Raw genomic sequence first — 27,958 nt, forward strand, 5'->3', positions numbered from 1 at the left:
GCGTCTCCCGCAGGGAGATGGAGACCTTGAGGTGCGAGGGACCTAGGGTGCATGTGACCGTGTGGGCCCAGTACCAGATACATTCGCCAGCTGAGTCTGGAGACGCCTCACTCACTCCCCTCTCGGTCTGTGTTCTCGTGGTTCTGCACTTAGGCTGGGGCAGTGGAGAGTTTGTGGTTTACTAGAATAACGAGCTGCATCTGTTTGTAACTGGCAGACAGGGATGGGACCACCAAACCCTCCTCAAGCGGACCCTACCCTGGCTACCAGGATGGGGCTGGGAACTTGGACGTGACAGAGACGTGAGCTGCAGGGATTCTGTAAACAGTAAGAGCATTGGCTACTGTAGAGTTTTTCAGTGACAAAAGGGGCTCTGGGGGTCCACATGGGAGGGGCCCAGGCCCCTCTCGCCTTGACGTTGGGATATATTTACAACTAGGCAGCAAAATACTTCCCTGTTTTGTGAAACAGAAGCGAGATGCAGGGGGTGTCCCACTGCTTCCTCTGGGTGCGTCGTTTCTAAGGCATTGTTTGGTTTGGTGTTGGGGTGCAATGAGGCCATGAAAGCATGCTGACCGCAGGCTGTGGCAGACGCTGTGACTCTGGGACCACCCGCCAGTGGAGGTGGGTCAGTTCCGAAGCTAGTTGGGGCCAGTCTCAAGCACTGTAGTCACGCGTACACGCTGTCGGTGGTGGGGAGCGAACAGGGCTCCGATGGATGCCAAGATGCATTTGTTTAAAAAAAAATGGGGATATAGGTATTCTTAAAAATACGAACTAAAAGTTGACGAAAATGCTGCTTTAAAGCTCGTGCAAATCACGTATTTACAATAACTAGGGACTCCACCTGGAGCCTGGGTGGCAAGCCGGTGGGAGCTCACACACAGTGGGCCTCTTCTCCATGTGCCACCTGGAAGCCAGGGCCACGGCAGTGTCTGTCTCCTCACCGCAGTGTCTTTATCGCGAGCTGCAGAGACAACAGACTGTTACTAGGTGGGGGTGGGAGCAGCAGCACCTTGCCCTTGAAGGACGTGTCTGAGCCGGCATGCAGCTTCTGCCCTCATGCACACAGTGTCAAGGTCAGGAGCTGCTGCCATGCCAGGAAAAGGAGAATTCTGTTTGTTCATTTATTTGTTCATCTGAAGGGCAGAGTGTCTGGGAGAGAGGGCTCTTCTACAGAGGGTGATCCAAATACTTGGGTCTCTGCCACCCATGTGGGAGACCAAGATGGAGTGCCTGACCCAGCCATTGCAGCCACTTAGAGACTGGGGAGGAGGAACTCCTCCATCTGCTGGGCCACTCCCTAACTCAGCCTTTCAAATAAACAAAGTCTTTAGAGGAACAAAATAGAAAGGGGCTGGGGAATCTTGGTTTGAGACGTGGTAGTGGCCTAAGCGACATGCAGCTTTCTTCCGCCAGAGTGCGAAGTGGTCATGTTTCATTCTGGCTTAAAACGGAATGATGGGCTCCGTGTTGCAGGACCACAGCCCTCCTCCCACAGTGTTCCCCTAAGACAGCTGAGCGGGAAGTTACCTGCGAGTTCCTGCCTTTGATGTCATCAGAGCTCTGTGCAGCTGCCTCAGCCGGGAGCCAGGAACCGGGTGTGCGGCCTGCAAGAGACCAGAGCCATCCTCTCCCTGTCCGCCAGCCCAGCCTCAGGCTATGTGGCATCCCCAGGGAAATGTGTGCTACCCCAGCACCAGGGAGCCAGGTTAACATGAGCCCCTCAATAGGAGATGCCCAGCCCCCAGGGGTGGGAACCCCTGTTTCCTAGTCATATGGCATGGATGCAGGGGAGTTGCAGGTAGCATGTGGCAAGGAGGACATGTTAAGAGCACATGGGACTTGGAACATGCTGCCGGGCATGGCCAGCTGCCCAGCACTGCAAGGTTGGTTAATAAGAATGAGGAACCCAACTTGGAAGTATTACACAGACTGCACACAGATCTGCTTGCCTGCTTAACAAGTCATGGTCCCTCTCTACCTATTCCTCCCTGTTATCCCAATTTTCCTATTCCAGAGTCAGCGTGGCTAATCTCTCTTCCCCCTGACTTTCTCTAGTCTACTCCCTGAATGCTCACAATAGCCAGGGATGGGTCAGGCTGGAGCTGGGAATTGGAGCCAGACGCTCAGACAAGGGACATGGGGCTCCTAGTGGTTGGTTAGCTGCCCATGCCTCAGTTTTTCCTTTTGATTTCCATTTCCACATATCTAAGTATGTAGATTTCAAAGTGTTTATGGAAAATGGAATTTAAACTTACTTTGGTGCAAGGATTTTTATCATCTAATGCATTTGAGAGGCCTTTAAAAAATATGTGGAAAATGCCTGTTATGTTAAATAAAGCACAGAGGGATTTCGAAAAGGTTTGTACCAAAACAAACCTGAAGGCCTGTGAAAGCATTTGGTCTGGTCCTGAAAAGGCAACCACAGTTGGCACTTGAAATGTATTAGTTCTGTAGCAGGCTAACTTTTAAATCAATCCTTTTGTGTGGCTCACAAATGGTGTTTGGTTCTCGTAGTGGAAGCCTGGCACTGACCTGCATTAAACGCAGTTCCTAGGCATGCTAGGGGTCGGTACCCTGGGCTGGAATATCAGGAGTTTCCAGAGACTCTTGGAAAAAATGAAACTGTGAAAATGAATGAGCTCCACTAGTTAAAGTCACAGAAAAAAATAAATTATACACTAAAGACGCCTCCTGGGAGGAAGACTGCCCACGCCTCAGGTTTTGATATTTTGATATATTTGATATATTATATATATTTGAAATATATATAATATATATGTACATATGCATATTATATATTATATATTAAATATGTTAAATATTATATATGCATATGTACAAAATATATATGTACATATGCATATATAATACACATGTATATATCTGAATGCACACATACGAAGAATTCTCCCAGAAATACTTAAGTTTGCTACAGTGTGTTTCCTAGTTTTCTACCTGTGGACGTCATTGTAAGACATTTAGAGTGAGCTGCTGTGTAGAAGGGCCTCTGGGAGGTGTAAAACATCTAGCAAGTGGACATTAAAGAAAGCAGATATGCCCTAGAAGCAAAGAGATTTGGGAGCAAAACACAGCAGGCGTGCTGGACCCTCGGGCAGTTTAGTAGCTCAGTAAAAAACATTGTAGCTCAAGTGGTTTCTTCCTGAAGCAGAACTGCAAACTGTGGGTCTTGTTGGGGGACAGGAGGTACTACTGCCGTGAGTGCATGGTGGGGTCAGGGTCATCCAGATGGTTCCCCAAAGGGACTGTCCCTCTCAGGAGCTGCCACTAACCCTTTCTCTGGTTGTATTTCCACACAAGGGCATTTGATTCACCTACACGATGGCTTTTAAGGCCAATGGTGTGGCACAGCAAGTTAAGCTGCTACCTGTGATGCGACATCCCATATCTTGAGTTCAGTCCAGCTCCTTGAGCCTGGGACAGCAGAAAAAGATGGCCAAAGTGCTCGGACCCCTGCCACCCACATGGGAGACCTGGATGCAGGGTGAGCCTCCTGGTGTTTGCCTGGCCCAGCTCTGGCTGTTATGGCCACTTGGGGAAGTATACCTGTGGACGGAAGTTCACTCACTCACGCTCTCCCTCCATCTTTCATATCAAATAAAAACGTTTTTAAGGTTAGTGAAGGGAATGTAAAGATACACTTAGGAGCAGGTTAACTCATGGCTTGAGGGGGTCACATTCTATTGTCGGAGCACTGTGTCAAGTCCTGGATGCTCGGCTTCAGATCCAGCTCCCTGCTGACCCAAGTGCTGCCGCCCAACGAGGGAGGCCCGGCCGGAGTCCTGGGATCCTGGCATTGGCCAGCTCCAGCTATCGTGGTCATGTGGGAAGTGAAGCCACAAATGGAAGCTCTCTGCTTCCCCACTTTCTCTTTCCTCACTCTCTTTCAACTAAATCTTTGAAAAATCTGTGGCTTTCAAGCTTGTGGTGCCGTAACCCACAGGAGGAGTATTTCTGTGTATTGCAGGCACTTGGAAGCAGATGGTGTGAAGGTGGCTGCTGTCACTCCTCCCCTGCCACTAGGACAGCCCCAAGGTGTGGGCTGTGTCTATGTCATGGAGCCTAAAGAACAAAGTGGCTCCAGGAGTCTCTGATTAACTTACAAATTCACTGTGGGACTCTTGACTGGAGGGTGGCTTCCTAAAGGCCACAGCCAGCCTGGATCAGACTTAAGCTAGGAGCTAGAAATGACATCCAGGTCTCCCCGACAGGTGGCAGGGACCCAAGTACCTGGGCCATCACCTGCTGCCTTCCAGGTGTGCATTCATCAGGAAGCTGGCTCTGACATGGAGGAGCCAGGACTTAAACCGGGTTCTCTGACATGGGAACTTAGCTGCTGTACCAAGGGCCTACCTTGACGTGGAGTTGGTATATCCACCAGCAGCCTCCCACTGACTCCACACTCTGTGCTCTCTCAGCCCGGAGGTGCTCATCCTACACAGAGTGGTCTCTAGCCGTGAGCTTCCTTCTCCAGTCCCAGCTCCCTGTGAAGAGTGGCTGTGTCACAGCCACATTGTCTTACATGTCGACAGCCTGTGCTTTTTATACTCTGCACCCCTGGGCATTTCAGGGTACCTGCTGAAAGGTGAGTAGGAATGTGAGCTGATCCAGCCCTACTCACCACCACTGCCAGATCTCCTCTGCCGCTATCCCTTTCCTCATCAGTTCTGAGAAGTGGCATCTCCGTGTCATTCAGAGCTGACACAGAGGTGAGCACAGTGCTGCAGGGGGCTAAGCCGCTGCCCGAGCAGCGTGCATTCCCTGTTGCTACACCCAGGAAGGCAGCAGAGGGCTCGAGTCCTTGCACTTCCAGGGGGAACAGGGACTGGAATTTTTTGCTTGGCTGATTTGGGAAGTGCATTAGCAGACAGAAAATCTCTCCTCTTTGCCCCTCTTTCAAATGAATCTTAAAAGGCACACAGTCATTTCTCAATGTGCATTCCCATGGGTCAGCAGGGAAAGCTGTGTGTCTGAGAGGACCTCAGGCTTGGGCAGGCCCAGCCCGCTCTGCTCTGCTGAAGGGACTTGGACCTGTCCCTGCAGGGGGACCTTGCCAAAGAACGTGGTTGTGAGCTAAGCCAGGTACTATTCTTCCTGTTGAAGTGCACATCGAGCACCTGGTGTTGGAGCCTCCTGGCTGGAGGCGCCTCTGGCCAGTACTCACTTCTGGGGATCTTGCTGGGGTAGATCTTCTGGCAGGCTTTATATTCATCTGGAGGGGGAAAGTCCTCCACAGAATGGAAGGTAAACTTGGACTCAAAGTCGTCTGCACACAGGAGAAACAAGAGGCATTACTGCAGTCATCGTGTGAACCTGGCCTTGGCTGTTCCCCAGGGTGCACAAGGTCCTGATACTGCCCCCCACCCCATCCAACACAAACATTGGGATCCACAGTCACATGGCCTTGTCTCCCCTCACCACCCATCTGCATGTAAAGGCAGAATAGGGTCGGGGCCAAAGTCTCAGTAGCCCCAGCAGCTGCTGGGCTCTGGAGCAGAGAGCCAAGGCAGGAAGTAGTCTGGTTTGGCTGGTATGAAGGGACCTGGCCTGTCCAATTTGGGACTCGGGCTTCCCGGAGCAAATGGGCTGTGGTCCAGGCTCCTAATGGCAGGAGGTTAGAGCTTGTGGGGCCTATCCTGGGGCTGAACCCCTGCTTTGCATCTGAGAGGAGCCCAGTCCATAGCAGGGATGCCAGGTCCTGTGGTCGGTTATCTGACTTTCATCCTGCCAACCACCTAACTGCCTACCACCCATCCCTTCCTGTCGCACAAATCACTGTGCTCTTACAGGCTCATGGACACACAGGCAGGGGTTATAGGCAAGCCCCTCTTCCTCTCATCTGAACCAGGGGTGGGGATCGGCCGTGGAATCGGCTGTGGAATGGCCACCTGGAGAGAAAACCCTTTCTCCCTGACCACAGAAGTGGCTATGTGTGCAGGAGGGTCCCCTGTTCACGGAGGTGCATGCTCCCAAGATGGCAGCAGACATCCTCTGGGGCCTGGAGAAATCCCGCCCTCCTGGAAGTATGCTATACTCACCGATGACGGGCAGGCTTCCATTCCGCACCTGTCCTCCGGGCTGCGTGGTCGGGGACCAGGCTGGGGCCTGCTGCTGGCTCTTGCTGGAGAGCTCCGTGGTGGGAGATCTTGCAGGTGGTGCTGGAGGTGGGTTCAGCTTCGCCCCACCGGCCCCTGACATGGAAGACAGTGATGGTACATTGAGACCCGAGAGGGAAGGGGGTGCCTTTGTACTGGGGTTTAGCTGTTTACATCTGTAGCCATGACTAGATAGGGTGAGGAAGAAAACCTCCAGGGTCTTATGAGATGGGATGCATCATAGTAGTGACTCCCCTAGAGGACTGAACAGGTGCTCTGATCCGCTGGGCTGCAAAGGGTCACAGGTGCTCAGACAGTGTTAATGTTGGCGAAGGCACTGGGAGCAGCTGATATAGCCCAAAGCAGCAGCCCCTCAGCCACGGGCAGAGCTCTGTGCAGCCAGGGGCAAGTAGGCAGCCTGCAGGAGTGGTTGCCAGGGCCTCTTTTCTGCTCACAGGGGCGCTCCTGCAATTGCAAAACCTGATCTTCCCTCCACCAATCTAGACCCTTCCCAGACACCAACTCTGGGCTCAGACTTCTGGACCAGAATGGGGCTTCTGGCTGCTGGGCACTGTTCTCCATGGCAGGACTTGTACCTACTGTGAGGTGAGGTGTGTTCAAGTGCTGGGGTTTAGGGCCTAGCTGGTTCCCAGGCAGGCAGAAGGCAGCTGCTTTCTGCCCACACCTCTGTCCCACCAGGAGTGAGGAACCACTGTTCTCCTGTCTGTGTGCGTGGGACTGGCCTCCAGGCCTCCCTACTCCCTTGGGGAAACCTCCAGCTGTGATTCCCATGGAGCCCAGGCTTTGTCCCAAGGCCCAGGAGCCTCACAGCTGCTGGAGTGTTGTTCAGGCACTCATTCTGACGGGGATGTCCCAGAGCGCTGCCATCCCAACCCCCACTGCGTGGCTCACCTGGGCCCCGGCCAGGCCTCTTCTTCTGCAGGAAGGGCTGTGGGCCCTGTGGAGTGCCTGCCTTGGACAGCTGGCCCTGGCCACCTGGGGACTTGGGTGGCAGCGGGGGTGGGGCCTCACTGCTAGGATTCGGGCCCAGCAGAGGTGGGGGTGGTGGGGGTGGTGGCACAGGTACCCTAGGTGAGGATGCTGAGGATAGGTGTGGTGGGGGTGGAGGTGGTGGCACCGGAGGTTCCCGCCCATCCTGGGCAGGGCTGGGTGGCTCCGAGTGGAGCCCGGGGTACCCGCAAGGTGGAAGGAGAGGAAGTGGGGGTGGGAGGGGCGGCAGGTGTAGAGGGGCGAGCTGAGGCTTCACTGCCTTATCACCAGAGGCTGGGGGCAGTGGGGGTGGGGGCGGAGGTGTGCTGGGGGCAGCAGTCTCCACCACTGTGACACTCCCTTTGGGGGGTGGGCCAGGTGGGGACACTAGTGGGTTCTTGAAGGGAGATGGAGGGGGCAGTGGCGGGGGAGGAGGGGGCGGGGTGGGGGGTGGGGGGGCAGGGACGGAAGGACGAGGAAGAGCGGGCCTGGCAGTGGTGCCATGGGCTTCTGGTGCACTGCCAAGCCTGGGGGAGGCTGGAGGGTTGAGGGGGCCACCTATGCCTTTGACTGGGAGCCTTGGAGAAGGTGCTCGGGAGCCAGGGGCCTGCCCTGCCTTGCCACCTGCAAGGGAAACACAGGTTAGTTCAGCCATGAAGCCAGAAGGACTTTTGTATACTCCAGGCCTAGGGCTGGAGCAGCAAGGGTCTGCAGTTGTCAGGAGGGCCAACCAGCCCTAACACGTGGCAACAGCTGCCCCATGCCAAGCCCAGGGTGGCCAGCAGCCTTTCTGGCTGTGCATTCTGGGCCCTCACCTGTCACGGTCTCCTTCCTCTTCCTTACCCCCAGGGACACCCACACTCCTTGGCATGTGCCACTGGGCTACTGAGCCCTCAAATTCTGGTGGGTTCTTACATGCATCAACCGGAAGTGCTGGCGGGGGCAGGCTCCTCACCTGCGGCATTTGGTGAGCAAGGATTTGACTGTTTCTGCATTGAGTGTGGGAAATGCCTGACTCCTTGAATAGATAAATCATTCATAGGGAGACAGATCAGCAGTGAGTCAGCAGGGATGGTGGCCCTGCATTGTGGAGAAGCAGTAGAGCCACTGCCTCTGATGCCAGCATCCCCTAGAGGCATGGGATGTTCCTTTTTTAAAAAAGATTTTTATCGGAAAGTCAGATATATACAGAGAGGAGGAGAGAGGGGAAGATCTTCCATTCACTGATTTACTCCCCAAGTGGCCACAACAGCCAGAGCTGAGCTGATCCAAAGCAAGGAGCCAGAAGCTGCTTCTGGGTCTCCCACGTGGGTGCAGGGTCCTAAGGCTTTGGGTCATCTTCAGCTGATTTCCCAGGTCATAAGCAGGGAGCTGGATGGGAAGCAGGACTGCCAGGACACAAACCGGCACCCATATGGGATCCTGGCACATGCAAGGCAAGGACTTTAGCCACTAGGCTACTGCTTTTGTGCCGTGCGCAGATGCACCATTTCTGTCCAGATCCCTGCTAATGTGCCTAGGAAAACTAGAGATGGTCTAAGTGCTTGGCCCCCTGCACCCATGTGGGAGGTCCAGAAGCTCCTTGTTCTTGGTTTCAGCCTAACCCCCTACTGGCTGCTGTGGTCATCTAGGGAGTGACTCCAGGAGTGAAAGACTTCTGTCTCTCCCTCTAACTTAACAATATCAAAAGTGAGTTGGTTCAGTTGCTCCAGCCAAGTTCCCAGAGATAGCAGAAACAGGAGAAAACTGAGCAGAGCTGCCTCCCTAATCTACCGTTGTTTGCATGTACTAGAGGGAGTCTAGCCAAACAAAACCGAGTTGCTCATCCATAGGATCACAGGCAAAAAAGTGGTTGTTTAAAGCTCTTAAGTTTTAGGGTGCTTTGTTGTAGAGCAGTGGCTGGCAGATAACCGTCACAGCTCTTACCATGTTTGTCTTCAGTGACCCTACTGCCTGTTTGCCACCCGAGTCCCCCTCGCATCAGTGCTGGGCAGGTCATTTCTCAATGATTGCAGTGGGATGATGCCTTTGAAGACTCCATGAGAGCAACTCTGCGCCTGGGAGACTTCCGGTGGTTAAGTTCCCTAATGCTTGATGCCCTACTTGGTGACGGTTCACTCCTGGGCAAGTGTATGTTGCCTAGAGGGCTCTGCACACAAGTCAAGGGGAGACACATCCGGGATCCTTCCTTACCTGCTGCATCCCTCTGGCCTGCCGGTCGCAGCACAGGAAAGCCACCAGCAAACAGATCTCCCAGGGCCAGAGGTGTGCTCCCACCTCGGGAGCCGGCAGAGCCGCCTCCTTCCTTGCTAGTTCCTTTAGAGCCTGGGGGTAAGACAAAGGATGTACTGAGACTGGCACAGAGCAGGCCACTAGGCCCACTCCAGGCTAACCTGCAGCACCGCCTCTGTCCAGGGTCCCGCATCCACACAGCACCTTTCCAAGGTACCTTCTGCCCCATTGAGGGAGCTGGGGAGAGACTGTTAATGGGTATAGGGTTTCCTTTGGGGTGATAGAAATATTCTAGAACTAGACAGGGGTGATGACTGCAGTGTCAAGGCACTAAAATGTCATTGGATGCTATGTTCTAAATGATAAGTGGATTCGATGTTACATGGGTTTTACCACAATAAACAAAAGTTATAGTGGAATTCTGTTTCTTTCTACTGGCAAAGTGGGGGAGGAGGGCTGTAAACCTCTATCGCCCTCGAGGGGGCGGGGGGAGCTCCGTTCTCTTGCCCACTTGGCCTGTCCATTGAGCAGGCCAGAGGTGGCCAGAAGCATGGCCTGGGTCACATGTGCGGCCCAGGCAGGCAGATCTCGTCATGGCCCACACCCCCCTGGCCCGCCCGTGGCTCAGGGCAGGCCTGGCCGAGCTGCTCACTCACTTTCGATCTGTGGAGCGCTGCGGTCGTTGATCTGTGTGACTTTGCGCAGGCGGGTTCCTTGTTGGATGTCTGCCAGCAGCGCGCTCCGGCCTTTCAGATCTGCCTTTCTCAAACTAGGAGCGTCTGAGCCGACCTGTAAGGCAACGAGAAGATTGGAGCACAATGGCACGTGACACCGCAGCTGAGCTCAGTGTTCTATCTGCTGAGGTGGCGCTCTGCCTTCCCTGCCCCATCACTCCACAGGTCTCAGTGCAGACAGCCTTCACCTCTGCTCCTCCGCTCCTCCCCGGGCATCTAGAATGGCCTCTTTTTTCAGTGCCTAATGTGTTCCAGCTTCTGCAGGTCTCGAGGAGCCCCAAGTCACAGCCTCTGTTTCCTCCCAGCTAAGCCCTGTCATGAGCCTCGGCTTCCTTATGGGTCTGCCTGGCTGCCACTCCTCCTCTGGACCAAATCCTTGGCTGATCATCCATACCTTGGTGACGGGAGTGGCTCTGCCTGGCCTTGGCCTGTTCTCTTGACCAGTTCACATCTCGTTTGGGCTCAGGGATCTCCTGTCTTCCCCACTTTGGGGCCCAGGTGGCCTGCCAAGGGCCCATTAGGTCCCAGCTGCAGCAGATTCAGGCTCTAGCAGCGGTCATGAGGGAGGGCATTTATGTGACCAAGGATAGAGCAGAGACTTGGGGAGAAGAAAGAAGTTATAGCAAATTCTCAGTGCTTAGGTGCCCCCATTAATCATGACAAAACTTCATAAATTCAAAGTGAGCTCACCGGACTCTGAGATCACCTGTCTGGGAGTGTTTTTGCCCTAGAAGTCGAGATGTCCACAGTCCACATCAGAGCACCTGTGTTTTTTATCCAGCTCTCCTCCTGACTCTAGCTAGTCAGCTTCCCGCTAATGCAGACCCTGCAAGGCAGCAGTGGTGGCTCAAGCAATTGAATCCCACTCACAAGGCCTAGACTGAGTTCCCAGCTCCCAGCTTCCGCCCTGTCCCATCCTGGATGTTATGGGCATTTGGGATGAACCAGTGGATGGTTACTATTATCTCAGGTAATAAAGTAAAAATAGGGCCCGGCGTGGTGGCACAAGTGGTTAAGGTCCTCGCCTTGCACGCCCGGGATCCCATATGGGCACCGGTTCTATCCTGGCAACCCCGCTTCCCTTCCAGCTCCCTGCCTGTGGCCTGGGAAAGCAGTCGAGGACGGCCCAAGGCTTTGGGAACCTGCACCCACGTGGGAGACCCAGAAGAGGCTCCTGGCTTCAGATCGGCATAGTATCGGCCGTTGCGCTCACTTGGGGAGTGAATCATCGGACAGAAGATCTTCCTCTCTCTCCTCTCTGTATATCCACCTTTCCAATAAATGAATAATAAAAATAAATCTTTAAAAAAATAAAGTAAAAATAAATAAATAACCTTAAAAGAATTTGTTTGAGGTCACAGGACTGGGGTTCAAACCCAGATGGGATGAGCTCCAAAGACCATATGCATGTCACTTGGCAACCCTGTGGCTGGGACAGGCAGGTGCCATTGTCAGGACCAATGGCCTGTGAATGGCTAAAATGCCTCAAAATACATTAGCAAGACCCATTCTGTTCTAACCTGCCAAGTCACCCTGAGGCTTGGCTGCCGAGCTTCCCCACAGGGCTTCTCTGGGCTACTGAGAGCCAAGGATCATGAAGAAACCCATGGCTGGGGAAGGATCACACCACGAGACACGGCCAAGAGGACCATCTGCCATTGAGAGGCTTATACCATGCTAGCTTAGAGATGGAGAAACCAACAATTCTCAAAACACTCCCGCTCCCTTCCACTGCAAACAGGCTATCATGTGCTTTGGGTCTCATGGTAGACATTACCACCTCAGCAGCTTTTTCCAACCCCAGTTCTAAATAAGGCCACCCATTGTTCTCAGCACCTACTCTCCTCTCAATGTCATCTTTCTGTTGCGGGTCATTTTCACTTGGGATCCTATGATTAATGACTCCTCATGCACACATGATTGCGAGTCAGGGATAATTTCCCTGTTGACTGCCTTCACCATCCCATCCTCAAACTGCAGGCCAGCACCTGGTCTCAGACTCAGAACTTCTTCCTGGATGAACACACACATGAATGAGCAGTGAGGGAATGGCCAAGCGTGATCCAGCAGGTGTGAGACCCTGCTCTGCTGGCAGCAACCAGAAAGGACATGGCAGAGGGCTCCAAAGCAGTCACCTGTTTCAGGCTGAGCAGCTGCATGGGAGATGGAGACCTTGGATGATCCTGGAGGACCCTGGATGGTGAGCAAGGGACACACACACACCAGTTTTCCTGATAAGTTCTGGGCACTTCAGCATCATGGCACAAACAGAGGTGACTCATTATGACTGTGGCTAAAACGTGCCAAGCCCATACTTCCACTGGCTGACTCCACTGAACAGGTCCTGAGCATCAGACAGGCTTTGAAGGACACATGCTTTTGTTGCCTGGAAACAGGCTTGTGGATGGTCAACAAGGGGGGCTGTGACAACAAGCCTCTCCCCTACTGCATTGGAAAAATACACACACTTTTCAAAAGTTCATGGAAAAGGAACTTGAAACACAAGTTCATTTTGATGCAGAAATTCTTTAAATTCCATGCAGTTTTTTTCATAATGTGCATTTTGAGGAGTTTCCTGAAATGCTCTTGTACCACAGGAGAGATCTTTTAATTATATATTCCATGAACTTTTAAAACTCTCCTGGTGTGTGTTGTATGTGTGTTAAAACTTTACCTGAAAAGCAGAATTACAGAGAGGGAGATACACACACACACTCCACACTTCCTTCCTCCATTTGCTGCTGCTGCACTCCCCAAATGGTCACAGTGGCCGGGCTGAAGCTAGCAGCCTGGATCGCCATCCTGGGCTCCCTTATGGGAGACTACCTGAGCCATCTTCTGCTTTCCTTCATGCAAGTCAGGGGAAATTATACTGGAAGTAGAGCAGCCAGGACTTGAACCAGTGCCAGTATGGGATGCCAGTGTCCCAGGCAACAGCTCATTCCTTGGCACAGCACTACAGAGCTAGTTCGGTCTTGTTACTTTCTAAGAATATTCATCTTTGTACAGATACATCCTGTAGTATTTCTAACACAACAAGCTTTATAAAAACTCATATAAGCCATATCATAAATTTTCAATGACAACGGTTTAAGGTTTTGAAGATTCCTCTTATAAATGATTAATGAAAAGCAATAAGGGACCAACAGAACTCTGGATCTTAAGCCAAGAGTGTACGAGCACCTTCCTATAAATTACGATCTCAGGTATGGTCAGGAATTAAGAGAAGAACTGAGATGTTCTTTTAGGGTGGAAAATAAACAGCAGCAAATTGTAAGAAACCCCTGGCCTAGCTGACATGAAAGCTTGGCAGTCAGGCCATTTCATCTGATCTGGACTTACCTGTTGGTTACCAAAAGAGCTCCCTGAACTTGGCCAATCCAGTCCCAGGCTTCTCATGGAGGGCTGTAAAGACCCTCACATATCCTTGCAATGATGGCCTTCATTTTAGTATCTGCTTAGCGAGCCCTACGTATGTTCTTGGCTATCCCAACGACAGGTTTGCTGATGAACAGCCTCTGTAGCAGCAGGAGGAAGCTGCAAGCCACTTTGTGCTCACGCTGTGTAGTCAGACACAATGATGCTTACTTAAAGGATGCTTCTCCGCTGTCCACTAGAGGGCTCTCCTGCACCTGCTCCGACAGTGGCCTTTCCAGTGGTTCTGCCGGGTTAGGCAAGGAGCAACTTGGAGACCAGCATGATCATGGGTATTTCACACTGATTTTTTTATGAAAGCATATATTCATTCACAAGTTAAAGATCACATGATACAGCCCTTCAGTCCTCTCTGTTCACCTGCCATGTTCTTAATCATTCAGTCATCATTTCTTCTTTAAAAAAACTCCCACAACCCTGAGAATCCTTGTTGCTGTGGTTACAAGGTGAAGCACCAGGAGGAATGAGATTTCCAAGTTGGGGAGGAGGGGTCTTTCTCTGCTCTAACTGCGACTGCTGGTAATTTCACACACACACACACAAAATACAACCAAGGGAGCCAGAGCACCCCTGAACAATTCTCCCATGACCACCAGCATGTGGACCCCAAAATAAAGGACATAACAAAGCCAGACAACACACCTGCAAAGTGTAGCTCCAAAGTTCACTCCTGCTCTTCCCTGTTAACATTGTTATTTCAGTGAGAATATTTTGGGTTCCACAGAAAGCTTTTTATTTATTTTTTTGCCTACAGTAAGCTTTAAAATAAAGAGCCCAGGCTCCTAAAAGGATGCCAAATGGGAGAATAGTAATGCACATTTGCTTACCCTCTGGGCTGTTAAGACTGAGAAGCTGAAATGAGCCAATAAGGAGATTAAAAAAACAAAAATTGCACACATCTCAGGAGAGCTAAGTAGCATGAAAAACCTGTGAGGCGCCTCTCTTCTCATCTTGATATCTTCTAAAAGCTTTTCCTGCTGTCTTTGCAACAAATACATCAACCGTGTGACACTGCAGTGTGGGGGAAGGAAATGCCAGCCCCCATCCAGACCATGGCGTGTATAGCCTGCTGCAAGTTGACATACCCTGCCACCATGTGCCCGTCCTGCATCTGTATCACACGGGGAGTGTGAAAAATGCTCATAAAAATCTCAGTTTGAAGTCTAGCAGGGCTGTGTGTGGGCCCACGGATGGCCTCAACTCAAGTTTTGTAATGCACTTTTGATCTTGCACCTTGCTAGGGGTGGCTTTTCCCACACAATCTTCAACCTCAGAGGAGTACCCATGTCTCCGGGCAGTGTGCTCAGCACCCCAGCCCTCAGCTTCACTGAGCCTCCAAACTCAGAAGAGACAAGAGCAGCCAGGGCACCTGCAGTTCATCCCCACAGCTGAGTCCCAGAGTGAGCCCGGCTTCCTCTCACCCCTTCTGTTGCTGCCGTCTTTCTCCACAACACAGAAAGACTGGGGGAAATCATGGAATAATCTCAGAGAGAATTAACTTGGCCTTGCCGGGCCCGACACAGTGTTCCCTGTACTCCAAATGTGCAGAAATCACTGTTCCAGAAGGAAGCATGCTGGGAGCTAACGATTTTGGATCTCGTTTTTAGAAATTCACATATGCACACCAAATCCATGAGCCAACAGAACGGGTCCTCTAACCTTCTTCTGAAAGCCAGAGTCTGCAGCAAAACTGTATGCAGAGCCATGGCTGCTGCAGATTGGCCAGAAATGCTTCCAAATCTGCAATTTTCTGAGCCCTGAATGGAAAATTCCACATCCAACCTCCTGCAACAGGTGACAATCAAATAACAGGCATGTTGAAACTACCATATTAACTCTGGACCACATGCCTACGATGTATAGGGAACCTAGATGAATCTCACATCTAAACTTGGGACTTGTCCCCAAGACATCTCATTATGTATACACAGATATATCAGAACCTGAAATCTTAAACACTTCGGTTGGATAAGGGAGATTCAAGCTATAGCTAACGGACAGAGCTGAGATATGCTGAAGTGCTTCTCAGTCTGCAGGTCAGGTAGAACTAGGGGCCTAATTCGAATTAGGGAGAAAAGGTCATGGATCAACCTGATCCAGTTCTTTACACCCCTCAAGGTTACCGCACACACTGGCATGACTGGCTGCTCAGTGTGGCAGCTGTCTCCTTGCCCCAAGATTCTTATGTTCATTCCTGACAACCAGCTCACTACTCAACCACCAGCTGCTCTTTCCTGAGTGATTCCTCTCCATCCTTGTGTGGGCTACCATCACCTCTGTATTCACTCACTCCTTCCCTGCCCCATACCTCACCCTGATCCACACAGCAGCCACACTGTAGAACATGTCACCTCCTCCCTAAACAACTCCAGGCTGGCTTCCTGCTGCACTGGGGTATAGCTGGGATCCCTGTAGGATTTAGCCCAGATTCCTCATTCCTGGGACCCTGTGCACTGTAGCTCACCTCCAGACTCCTGACTGGAACCAATCTTTGTGTTTTTCTGCTAGTCTTTTGGCCATCTCCTAGGATGCTTCTGGCCCTTGAAGGCCAGATGAAGAGCCCTGTTGGTGTTCTCCAAGCAACAGCATGCTTCTCTGAGTGGTACACCTGCTGCCCAGATCATGTCACTCCACCCAAAACTGGTGATGGCTTCCCATCTCACTCAAAATTAAAAATGCATATTGCCTGCTGGGCCTGAGCACAGCCAATCTGCTACTCTGAATCTCTTCGGAAATGCCAGCATCTTCCTATCCAGATTGTGCTATAAGCATCTGCACTGGGTGACAGCCCTTCCCAGACTATCCAGTGCATGTCTGGTGACACACGTCATTACTGATTTTCAGCCATGATGAGATTTTTTGTTCAAACGTGACTTCCAAGTACCATTAGTAGGGAATCATGAGAAAACTAGGAGGATGAAAATCGGGGGTGGAAATTGTGGAAAGATAGATGAGGAAAAGAAGGGTCTGGTCTGGAAGGCCACAGGGCTTCCCGGGGCAGAGGCAGGGTGGAAGACTCGCACGTTCCAGTGCCAGAAATCCAAAACGGGATGAGCACGTGGGTGGTGGATGGGACATGGGACAGAAGCACGGCTGCAAGTGCATGCGACAGTTGTTTAAATGAACAAAATGCACTGTGGCCATTTGGGGAGTGAACCAACAGATGGAAGAGCTCCTCTCCTGTCTGTAACTCTGACTTTTCAAATAAAAATATTTTTAAAAACCACATTTATCTCTCTTCACCTTATTTAAAAGAGAAAGAGAAGAGAGAGGAGGGAGAGAAGCTGGTCTTCCATCCACTCTTCTTTCTCTGAATGCCCACAAAAGGCAAAGTTGGGGCCGACTGACTGAGGAGCCCTTTGGAATCTCATGGGGGCTGCCGGGAGCCAAGTCCCATCGCCGGCTGCCTCCCAGGATGGATGTTAGCAGGAAGCTGAAAAGCATGCAGCAGCTGGGACTTGATCCCAGGAGACACAGCACAGGTGACAACCCGCCAAGACCCAGCTTCAGCCCAGCCACCTCTAGGGAGCAATTGTTAAAGCACTAACCATCTACACCTCCCCACGCATGAGGCCTTGCCCTCAGCCTGCCGGGGACCAGCCACGCTGCCCAGGCCGTCCGACCCTCGCCTTATGTCCTTGGTGAGCCCTGGGCCTCATTTCCCTTTGTTCTGACTTCTCCCCACTCCTAGTCTACTTCTGAGTCCCTGCTGAGACTCCAGACTCCTCGGATGAGGCCACCCTTCCCCCTTCCTGCCCCAGCCCTGCCATACCTGCCAAACCTCTTACCTCCCAGCTAAGCTGTACAGCAGATACAATTCACTTTACAAAACTCCTCTATCCTGAACTTCTTCAAATCAACCTTTCCTCCTCTGGTCCTCTCCCTATCACACCCCTGGTCCTCTCTCTCCAGCAGCCACTTTATCTTACTCAACATTAATGCTTTTAGAACATGGATTTTCCCCTTGAGTGGGAAACCCAAGCTTGCCCTTCGTAACTAGTGCATTCGGGGTTTAAAAACTGTGCTTGCCATCAATCCCTGATTTGTTGAGGCACACCCCAGAAAACACCCTGGGCTCCTCATGCTCAGCTTTTCCACCCCGACCCCTCTCTGCACAGTAACACTCAGGCCGGAAGAGAGGCTTCTGCGCCCCCTTTGGCCATGTCCCACCATGACGCCTCCACGCTGGCCTCCAGCCTTTTGTCCTCTGGCGTCTCTCTCCCTAGAAATGCGAGCTGCTTGTAACATCCCTCTTTTTCAACAATGCCAATATCCCCAGATCTTCAAGGTTAGGTTTTAAATTTGGACAAAATATACTTTAAAGACATACACTGCATATGAATAAAACAAAACAGTTATGAACTCAACAAAAGAAACAATAAAAGGAGGCCAGAAACCAGGAGTTAAGGGCGATAGAGAGCTAGCATTGGAACAGGGTTTGAACAGCGCCTTTGAAACTGGTGAGGTCTCCTAGCTTCTCTTGCTCGGAGACAAAAAACTGCTACTGAAGTCAAACATGCATGCCTCCTACCAGATAAGATGCAGGCCCGCCCTATGAGAGGCCACCACGGACCTCAATCCCAGCACGCTGCTCCAGCACTGTTGTTACAATGTCTGCCCCATCCTACCCCAGTTCATCCAAGCTGGATATCTCAGACTCCTGTGTCCTTCCTGCTTCTTTGGAAATAACCAATTCTTCATGGATGCCTGGTACAAAAGGGCTGTCACAAGCAAGCAGCAGCAGCACCACCCCTATAGGAAGCTGTTGGCGGGGTGGGGGAGGGTGCTGCACAGGTGCCCACCCAGCACCATCCCAAGTCATACACTGCAGGTGTTAACCCCCCTTCCTGGGCCTCTGTTACAGTTTACAGATGAGGCACAGCAATGAAGCCGGCTCTCCAACAGGGCAGGGATGCAGCTGGACAATGGAGTGGTCAGTTGCCCTATGGCCAGGGACCAGGGAAACGTTGCTTCCCAAGGGCTTTGAGAACTGGGACAAGAAGGAGGGGCCAAGCAGGGGATGACAGAAGGAAAAGGCAGGACAGGGAGAAGAGGAGTGGGGTTGCTTCAGAAGATGGTGCCAGAGGGCCCAAGGGAGAGGTCTTGAAAGGCCAGTCGAGGCTGAGGGGACAGGCCCCAAGGATGAGTGGGTGTGCCATGAGCCAGCAGCTGCCTTGGCTCAGGGAGTGTGGGGCACACCTAAAATGGAAACGGTGCAGAGTAACCCTATGCCGTGTAGCTGATAGGCTTGACTGTAAATAATCCACACCTGAAACTCCCGCAAGCGACACAGAGCCATCTGTGGGGCAACCTTGCTGGCCCGCCTCCTTCTTGCCAGCCTTCTCCACTGTTCCCGATTCTTCCTGTTGGCTACCAGGCCAAGAATAGGGTCTTCCCTTTCGACTTTGAAATAATGGAGCTTATGAACATTAGTTATGTGAGTGTGGGTATGAAGGCCACACAAACAGCCAAGAGTGGGGCAAAATTTCAAGACTTGTAGACCTTCAAGATGTTTGCAAAGCCTTGCACCTGCTCCAGGTGAAGCTGTAAGTGGATCGAGACCTTCCCTCACAGCCACTCCCCCAGTTCCTGTGCATAGTGAGTCTGCAAGAAGTCTGTGGGTCAAAACTTGAACCTCACGAGATGTGCAGCTGAGCCCATCCCACGGCCTTCCCATCCATGCCAGGTCAGCTTCCAAACCTCACAGGACTGGGCTGTTCGGCATTGCTGCTCCCTGACTCTATCTGCAGCCTGCCTCTCCCTCCAGCGGGAGAGCATCCTCCTAACCAGAACTCACACTCTGTCTTGGTTCAAGGACCCCTGAAATGAGTGCATGTACATATGATACTTGGGGAAGTGCCTGGTACACATCCCAAGAGTGCAGGAAGCTTCCCCTTCCCATCCAGCACCTGGAATCCTTTGTTTGGTCTCAGGTGACCAGCCAGCCACATGCCACCTGGAACTGTCGTCCATGCCCTAGCGTCCTTGCCCTTCCTGGAACCAGTTTCTGTGGCACTGGGCGAGTGGACAAAGGCTATTAAGAAGGCTGCGATGGCTGAGTTGCAGGGCTGGGGTGCAGCTCTTTCACCTGCTCTCCTATTTTCATTTTGTTTGCATTTAAGGCATGTGTTCAGTCAGCCAGGGACCAAATGTTCTTGGTACACTAAGAGCCCATCAGCCTTGCACTTGTATGCAGTCCTTCCTTACATTGCAAACGAGGGCTTCGGAGTACTGCTCTCCCCATGGGGATTCCTGGTCCATTTGTGAGTGTCACAACTTAGGCCATTACCTGACATCTTCAACGTCTTCATGTCCTCACCTGAAAACCTGGTGAAGAAGATGGCAAGAGCCACCTGAGCTGTGAGGGTTAAATGAGGCGATTCACCTAAGAAGCTAAAAATGGGATTGAGCCCCGGCCATTACTCAGCCAGTGTTCATTATAATATCAGCTCCTTCTAATACTTTTCAACAGTTTCCCACCTTCTCCTGTCCTTACAGTCGCTGGAATAAAACCAGGAGCAGACCATTAAAAAAAAAATCCCTGGATGACCAGCCGAGGAGTGGCCTAGAAAACAGCCAGATCAAGGTTGAAGAGAACAGGATGGAGTTAAAGCAAGAGAATGGAGAAAAAGCCGGGAGGAGGTGATGATGGGTCCCCACTGCCCCATCCCAATGAAGATGAAGCATCTGAAACTCTAGGAGAACAGAATACCATCCAAGACCCTGTGCCTAACGAAGGCGGTGCCTATCCTTTACACAATCATACAGTCCCACTGGTTCTGCATAAACAGGATCTGTGCTCTTCTTCAAAGATTTTCAACTTGAAAGACATTTTTAGAGACACAGCGAAAAATACTTCACTACAGATAAGACAAATCATGTCATCTTTTATATAACAAATTTGATAGAATCCAGCATTATGCAAGTATAAAAAGAATAATAAACCATAACTAGGCAGAATTTATCCTGGGAAAACGATATAGGAAAATATGGTTCCATGTAGAAAAATTAAGCAGTAAAATTCACACTTTTAAAGTCATATCAATTGGTGTAGACAAAGCTGATGAAATCTGACATCCATTCATGATAAAAATGCTGAACAAACTAGGAATTTCATCAGTCGGATAAAGGGAAGAGGAGATAAAATTAAACATTATACATCATGGCAGAATATTTTCCCCGTAAAATTTGGAATAAAGCAAGGATAGTTCCTCTCACCACTCTACTTCAACATCAAAATGGAAATCCCAGCAAATGTAATTAGAAACAACGGATAGATTGGAAAGGAATAAAAAATTATTTTTATTGTTGGCAGCAATTTTTTTTTTAATGTTGAAAACTCCCAGAACAAGTGAGTTTAGCAACGCATAGGTTTTAAGGTTATGGGGATGTGTTGTGGTCCATGGGCAAAGCCATTTCCTGTAATGCCAACATCTCATGAGTGTCAATTGTTACACCAGCAGCTCCACTTCATCTCCTTGTTAATATCCTGAGGAAAGCAACAAAATACAGCCCAAGTGTTTGAGCCCTGATACCCACATGGGAGCCCCAGAGGGGGTTCCTGGCTTCTGACTTTAGCCTGCTCAGCTCTGACCATTGTGGCTGTCTGGGGAGTGAGTCCACAGATGGAAGCTCGCTCTCTCTGCCTTTCTGTCTCTCCCCATTTCTCTATAATTCTTTCAAATAATATTTTTTTAAAAAAAAATTTATTTTAAATTTTTATTGAAAAGTCAGATATACAGAAAGGAGGAGAGACAGAGGAAGATCTTCCGTCCGTTGATTCACTCTCCTAGCAGCCGCAACAGGCAGAGCTGAGTTGATCCAGAACCAGGAGCCTCCTCTGGGTCTCCCACATGGGTGCAGGGTCCCAAGGCTTTTGGCCATCCTCGACTGCTTTCCCAGGCCACAAGCAGGGAGCTGGATTGGAAGTGGGGCTGCTGGGATTAGAACTGGTGCCCATATGGGATCCCGGCATGTGCAAAGCAAGGACCCTAGCTGCTAGGCTACTGTGCTAGGCCCCAAATAAACAATATCTTTATACACATCAAAAGGATTCAAGGTCAACACACAAAAAAATATTTCTATACACTAACAACTAGTGGACATTGAAATAAACAAAGAACAATACCTTCAAGTAGCTCCAATTACAAAAGAAAAACTTAGCATGTAACTCTAATGAAACACGTCCAGGATCTAGATTTTGAAAACCACAAAGTGCTGACGCCAGGGAAGAGCCAGCTAACTGAGGAGACATACCATGCTCATGAACTGGAGGACCAAGTGCACCGAGTGTCAGTTCTCCCCAGTTGGTCTATAAACTCAAGGCAGTTCTAATCAACAGTTTCATAAACTTTGAAACATCTATCAACAATCTGATTCAAAAATTTATAAGGGAAGAGGAAGGAATGAGAATAGTCAAAACATTTGGCCAAAGAGGGAAGCTGCAGGACTCGCACAGTTGGGTCTAAGGACTTCCTGAAACGCAGTAATGCTAACGCTGCAGACCTGTCAGAAGGGCGGGCATGTTGATCAACGGAACAGGAGAAAGTTCAGAAACAGATCCACACCAACATGCCCAGTGACTTTTGGCAAAGGTGCAACAGTAATTTAATGGCTAAAATAAATTTTTTTTTCCAACAAATGCCATTCAAACATTTGGACATCCATAGACAAAAAAATGAATTAACCTTCAGTCTTATACTTTATATATAGATGGGCTCAAAATGGCCCATGTCATAAACTAAAATGTAAAACTTGAGGATTCTTAGAAGAAAACAGGAGAAATTGTTACAATCCAAAGATACACTCAAGGCACAACTCATAAAGGAAAATAATTACTGCCACCTTTTGTGCCAGGACACAAGGGGCAGTGGGCTCATGGGAGCCTGGGACTGCGGGCTTGTGGGGGGCCTGGTGCATGGCACTGGTGGGAGTGTGCAGGCACCAGGGGCTCATGTCCAGGCAGGTGAAGCAAACTGGGGATTTTCCATGAGCTAGGTTCTGGGCGGGGTTGGGGAGGAGGGTATGGGGGAGAGCCCTAGGTTAGCATGCTGGTCTAATGTGTTGCTGGACTGGGCTTGGGGAACTCTGGAAGGGCCTGGATCTTTGGTGTGTGGAGGGGTAAGGTCCCAGGCCTGCACACATGCCAGAAGCTTGGGACCCTAGTAGGCAGGCAGAGCTCTGGTCAGCACACCTCCCGGCCAGAAGACTGGGCTTAGGAAGGCTGGGTTGGGGAACCCACGGCTGGGAGAGAGCCTGGTAGGGGTCACTGGGGGTCACTGCAACTAGGCTGAAATTCCTCCTGATGTGAGGGCTGAGTGTGTGGTGGGCAGGGTTGGGCTGTGTGTGAATGAGGTTTGGGCTGGACCGCAGAATCCACTGGTTTACATAAGTGATGGGGCTAGAGATAGAACTGAACCAGCAATTCCAGCCACCAGTGTGTGTGTAGGCTGATGTAGGTGACAGACTGAGCTGGGCCTGGTACTGGCAAGCACACACAAGAGTCAGCTCTGGGATCACCTCTGAGAAGGATCTTTTGGGGATCCCCCCAAACTGAACTGCTGGACTCAGAACTCCAACCATGGGGAGAGTTGCAGAATCTGTGATCTGACGGTGGAGTGCATGTGTCAGAACTGGACCTCCTCTGTGGAAAGACAGAGCAGTGGACAGCACACCCAGATGCACATGGAGGATACGACAGTCTACTAGGCCCTGCAGAGGACATCGGGTTCCATAGCAGGGGAAGCAGGGCAGAACAAATTGGACAATTATCCCAGCCAAGTGTTGACAGCCAACATCTGGGCAAATGGAGACTCTAAGTGGACTATGTCAGCCAATGAACCTTGGAAGGATTTCCTTATCCTTGGGGTGGCCAGATTGACAGCATTTCAGAACTATCAAAACCGCTTGAGCAGAACCCTGAGTATGCTCCACATCAGGGACCCAGGGATGACACTGGGAGGCCATTGCCCATTCCTGGGTGCTGAGGCATTGGGAGGCTGGGAGTGGCTTCTCCCCTTATTTCCCCATTCCCCTAAATATAGGAGGAAGAAAAAGAAAATGTGGAAACAAGGATTTCATCCACTGTCCCCTGAAACTTGACCCTTCCCACTCGTTAAAAATAAAACATTGTCAAAAATAAAAGTTAAAAATGTAAAAAAAGAAAACAATGACTAAATCAGACTTATTAAAAATTAACATTTTCCTTTTGGGGAAAAATACTGTGAAGAGTATGAAAAGATAAGTACAGATTTGGAGTAAGTATTTTCAGATGGCATATGCAACAAAGGACTTGTATCTAGAAGATTTAAAAAAAAAAACTTAAAATTTGGGCCCAGTGGCGTGGCCTAGCGGCTAAAGTCCTCACTTTAAACGTGCCCTGATCCCATATGGGCTCTGGTTCTAATCCTGGCAGCTCCACTTCCCATCCAGCTCCCTACTTGTGGCCTGGAAAAGCAGTTGAGGACAGCCCAATGCTTTCGGATTCTGCACCCATGTGGGAATCCTGGAGGAAGTTCCTGGCTCCTGGCTCCAGATCAGCACAGCACCGGCCTTTGCGCTCACTTGGGGAGTGAATCATCGGATGGAACATCTTCCTCTCTATTTTTCCTCCTCTTTGTATATCTGACTTTGTAATAAAAATAAATAAATCTTAAAAAACCTTAAAATTCAACAAGGAGAAAAAGCCCAGTTCAAAAAGAGACTTAAACAGATGCTGCACTAAAAAAGACATGCTGTGTGAGAACACAAAGCGATGTTCAATACCATCAGTTGCCAAAGAAATGCTGATTAAAATCATGATGGGATATTATACACCTATTAGAATGGCCAGACACAAACTGCACAATACTATGTGTAGACATGCTGCTTACTGGAGGGATCAAGCGCTCGCTGATGGGACTGTAAAACCGCCCTGCCCCTCTGGCAAACAATTTGTCAGTTTCTTATCAAGACACACTTAACACGTGGCCCAGCCATCTCACTCTTAGACTTTTATTCTAGAGAAATAAAAATTCAGGTTCACAGAAAAATCTATGCACAGAAGTTCATAATCACATCAAACTGAAACTTGTCAAGTGTTGCTTTCGTGGCGAATAGATGAATAAACTATAGAACAAAGCCCAGCAACAAGGTAGCAAGACTGAGCAAATAAACAGGAAGATCAGATAAACAGGAAGATCGGAGGCTCCGGGGATGGAAGAAGAATGTGACCTCCTGGGGGGAGCACGCAGGAGTTTTGGGGGTGATGGACTCATACTGTGCGCTGATACTGGTGCTGCGTACATAAATCTCAGCATGTATTATAGTTGATACAACTGCCACCCTCCCCTGCAATAGTTGATCTTAATGTTCACTTGAAAAAAAATAAAACACATTTTCAAGCATGGCTGGGAGAACTTGGGAAGTGTGTCAGCCAGCAAAGAAAAGGAACAAGACGCGGGGGCACCGCCGATCCCATTTCACAAAAAGAGAGGAAATCAGCACATTGCCCTTAAAAACAGAAAAACACATTGCCCAACACTGATTAAATCCCTGAGGTAGAAACCCATCACTAGAGGAATAAAGATAACCACATCAGGAAGGGAAAAACAGGGCAGAAGAAGTGAAAGTAAGGAGAAGGGAGAGGAGGCAGTGGGGAGGAGTGGTGTCAGGTGGTCAACTGGTGGGGTGTCAGTGTGATCAAGACACAATAGTGTTGGCATATGATTTGGTAACAGCTTATTCTCAGTACATACTGCAAGATTATCTTGCTTGCTGTAAATAAAAGCAAAAACAAAGAAACAGGATGGACATGACCAACACCTGCACATGCGCTGCTGGTCTTTTCATAGTCATCTCTGAGCTAGTTTGTTTTTTCATGAGGGACACTGTTAGGGTTTGAAAATGGTTTGCGCCTCCAAATCCCATGTTGGAGTTTCAGCCTTTTTTTAAATTTTGCATTATTAAGGAGGTAGATGCTTCATCTAACTATGATACATAGAAGTGGGGTCCTTGGAAGGTAAGTAGCCCCCAGGGCAGACTCTCTGGTTAAGTACCAATGGTTGGCTTTGTGAAACAATGACCAGAGGAGACCTGCATCCAGGCTTATGCTTCTTGTTCCTTGCCAAGTGCTACCCATCTGTCTCTTTGAGACTCTGCCAGCATAAAGGCCATCCCCACACAGCCCCTTGACCTTGGTCCAGTCTGTGGGATGCTGGGGTCCGTGCAGTGGATTGCGTGAAGGTGTGAAGAGAACAGCTCCCCTGCTTGGCAGGGTCCGGGGGAGCTTCCAGCTGTTTGGCAGGGCCCAGCGGATTTCTCTCTGACCACCTTGACACGGTCTCACCCCCATTTGCATGGACACTCAAGCACCCCACTAAGAATTCTGTAATCTATCGAGGCATTGTTTGTCCCTGTGAGATAGTTTTTGCAACCAATGAGAGCTTGAGAGTTAATGTCACTGATAATGTGTTGGTGAGTGGGCCATTGACAATTTACATGCAGGAGCACAATTAAGCCCGTGCTGTTTCTGGACACCTTATTGGGTACTTAACAAATTGCCTCAGAATCTGGCCCAGACATGTAGCACTCCTTCTGGGAAAGGGCTTGATAAATATCCTAAATATTAATGCAAGTGATGGGAGTAAGAGCTGAAACTGCTATGGCAAAACTATAGTTACTGTGACCTTAAAGGTTAGCCTGTCCTTGCAACTCTTTAGAACATAGAAAATGTAGCTGTTTTAGCCGCTTTCATGATTTTTTAACTAGAGGAAATATAGGACGATTCTTTTAACATAGAGATATACTTTTGATTATTGTTTGATTGCTTATGAGGCTGTAGAGCCTGCAGTTGCAGGGAAATTTAATATTTGAAACTTTTTGTCTTAGATCTTTATGTTTTTTTCTCTTTTGATGTATTTCTCCCATTAAGTGATAGATAAGTTGTGAAAATAAAATGTAGTAGGAATGTTTTACTGATTAGCAGGTAACCATCTGTGCCTTGGCCTTGGAGTTCTGGCTGTCACCTAATGGCTACTTCTGAAGAATGAATAACGGCTTGCTTTAAAGGAACTGATTATAGTAACTTACAGAATTATCTTTAAGAGCACCTGGTTCACCATGAAGTAAAAATTAATTGAACATCTGTGCATGCTCTCTTAGTTCTAAAGTTAAAGATAAAAAAATCAAATGTTTGTGCAGAGGCTTGTGATGTGTCTAAGTAAATAAAAAGAACAGCTTCTGCCTGAGCAAAAAAAAAAAAAAATGCAGCAAGAAAGCACCAAGTGACAGTGTCTGTGTCTTTCTTTATTGCCAACTCCACGCACCCTTCTCGAGCTCCGAACTCAGCTAGAGCCGGACTCCGGCAGTGGGATTGTGTTATCAGCAGGTGATAGCAGACTGAGATAGGCACATGATGATTTGCTACACTCACTGGGCCACTTGCTAAATTCTCATTTTTGTTCATTTGTAGAACTCAGTAAAGACCAAGTATCCCTTAACTTAAATGTTTGGGACCAGAAATGGTCTCAGAATTGTTCACATTTTGAGATGATTGCAGAGACATTACCAGTGGAGTATCCCCCTCAGAAGATCTGACATCTAAAGTACTCCACAGTCTGAGACTTTCTGAGTATTACGCTGTCATGTCTTGGGGCATTTGGGATCTCAAATTGGGGTACCCAACCTGGCTGTCCCTATGACAAGGTCCTTTCCAGCCTAAGTGGCTACTTTGGGCTGTTCTCTTGGGTCTCTCTGACCCGTCGTTATTTCTTGATCCTGGAGTATCTTCTACATTATGAAGAGACCTAAACATCTGGAAACAACCACGTGTGACAGCTTCCATAAGCAAAGCAGGAGCACCTGCTGGGGCAGCTTCCGAACTCTAACAGTTGAGTCTACGTGTGTGAGACTTTCAAGAAACAAGGCCAGTGGGCCTGGGAGTACTGCTGGCCACGATGCTAACATGAACATGTTCTGGAAAAGGTACACCAACACCCACCCAGGGAACCCATGGGACCCATCTCCATGACTGCAGAACATCTGCATCTCAACCTTTCTTAATGCCATCAGTACAGTGACTCCTCCTGGCTCAGACCCACCTTCTCCAGCAAGTACTTTCTGAAAACTGGTGGGTTTCTGCTCACTGACCTCATCCTTCCTTAACAGCAACAGGCAACACAGTCCTGTAAGTGCAAACATTTACAGCACTGGGGTCCTTGCATGTAATCACAGCACGTGTGTCTCACAGCACCCAAGAGGAATAAATGTCAATTCCTTCATTTGTAACACACAAACCTACTGGGTGCTGTGCACCGGGAGTCTAGTGTGTATTCATTTGACTTTCTCGATCTATTGAAGCATACCTTTTTGGTCTAACGCTCTCTGCAAAGACAGTGTCAAGTTGCTGCTCTTTGCAGGAAGCAAAATGTCAACATCAGTGAGCAACTGACAGACAACAGCACAAACCAT

The 27,958-nt window shown here is 49.7% G+C and overlaps 1 protein-coding gene across 1 annotated transcript; it reads right to left on the reverse strand.

The window, feature by feature from the left end:
• Positions 1-873: 873 nt before the first annotated feature.
• Positions 874-27,958, reverse strand: WIPF3 (WAS/WASL interacting protein family member 3). Its single transcript, XM_040964519.1, has 10 exons — positions 27,853-27,958; positions 19,800-19,868; positions 18,780-18,913; positions 9,998-10,130; positions 9,303-9,434; positions 7,032-7,733; positions 6,063-6,215; positions 5,189-5,290; positions 1,534-1,610; positions 874-967 (listed from the first exon to the last, which is right to left on the reverse strand). The coding sequence occupies exons 1-10, from the start codon at positions 27,956-27,958 to the stop codon at positions 944-946; spliced, it is 1,632 nt and encodes a 543-aa protein (XP_040820453.1). The 3' UTR covers positions 874-943.

This window comes from Ochotona curzoniae, unplaced genomic scaffold (genome assembly GCF_017591425.1).
Source record: "Ochotona curzoniae isolate NIBS_2020 unplaced genomic scaffold, NIBS_Ocur_1.0 scaffold_3835, whole genome shotgun sequence".
In the NCBI taxonomy this organism is placed as follows: Eukaryota; Metazoa; Chordata; class Mammalia; order Lagomorpha; family Ochotonidae; genus Ochotona; species Ochotona curzoniae.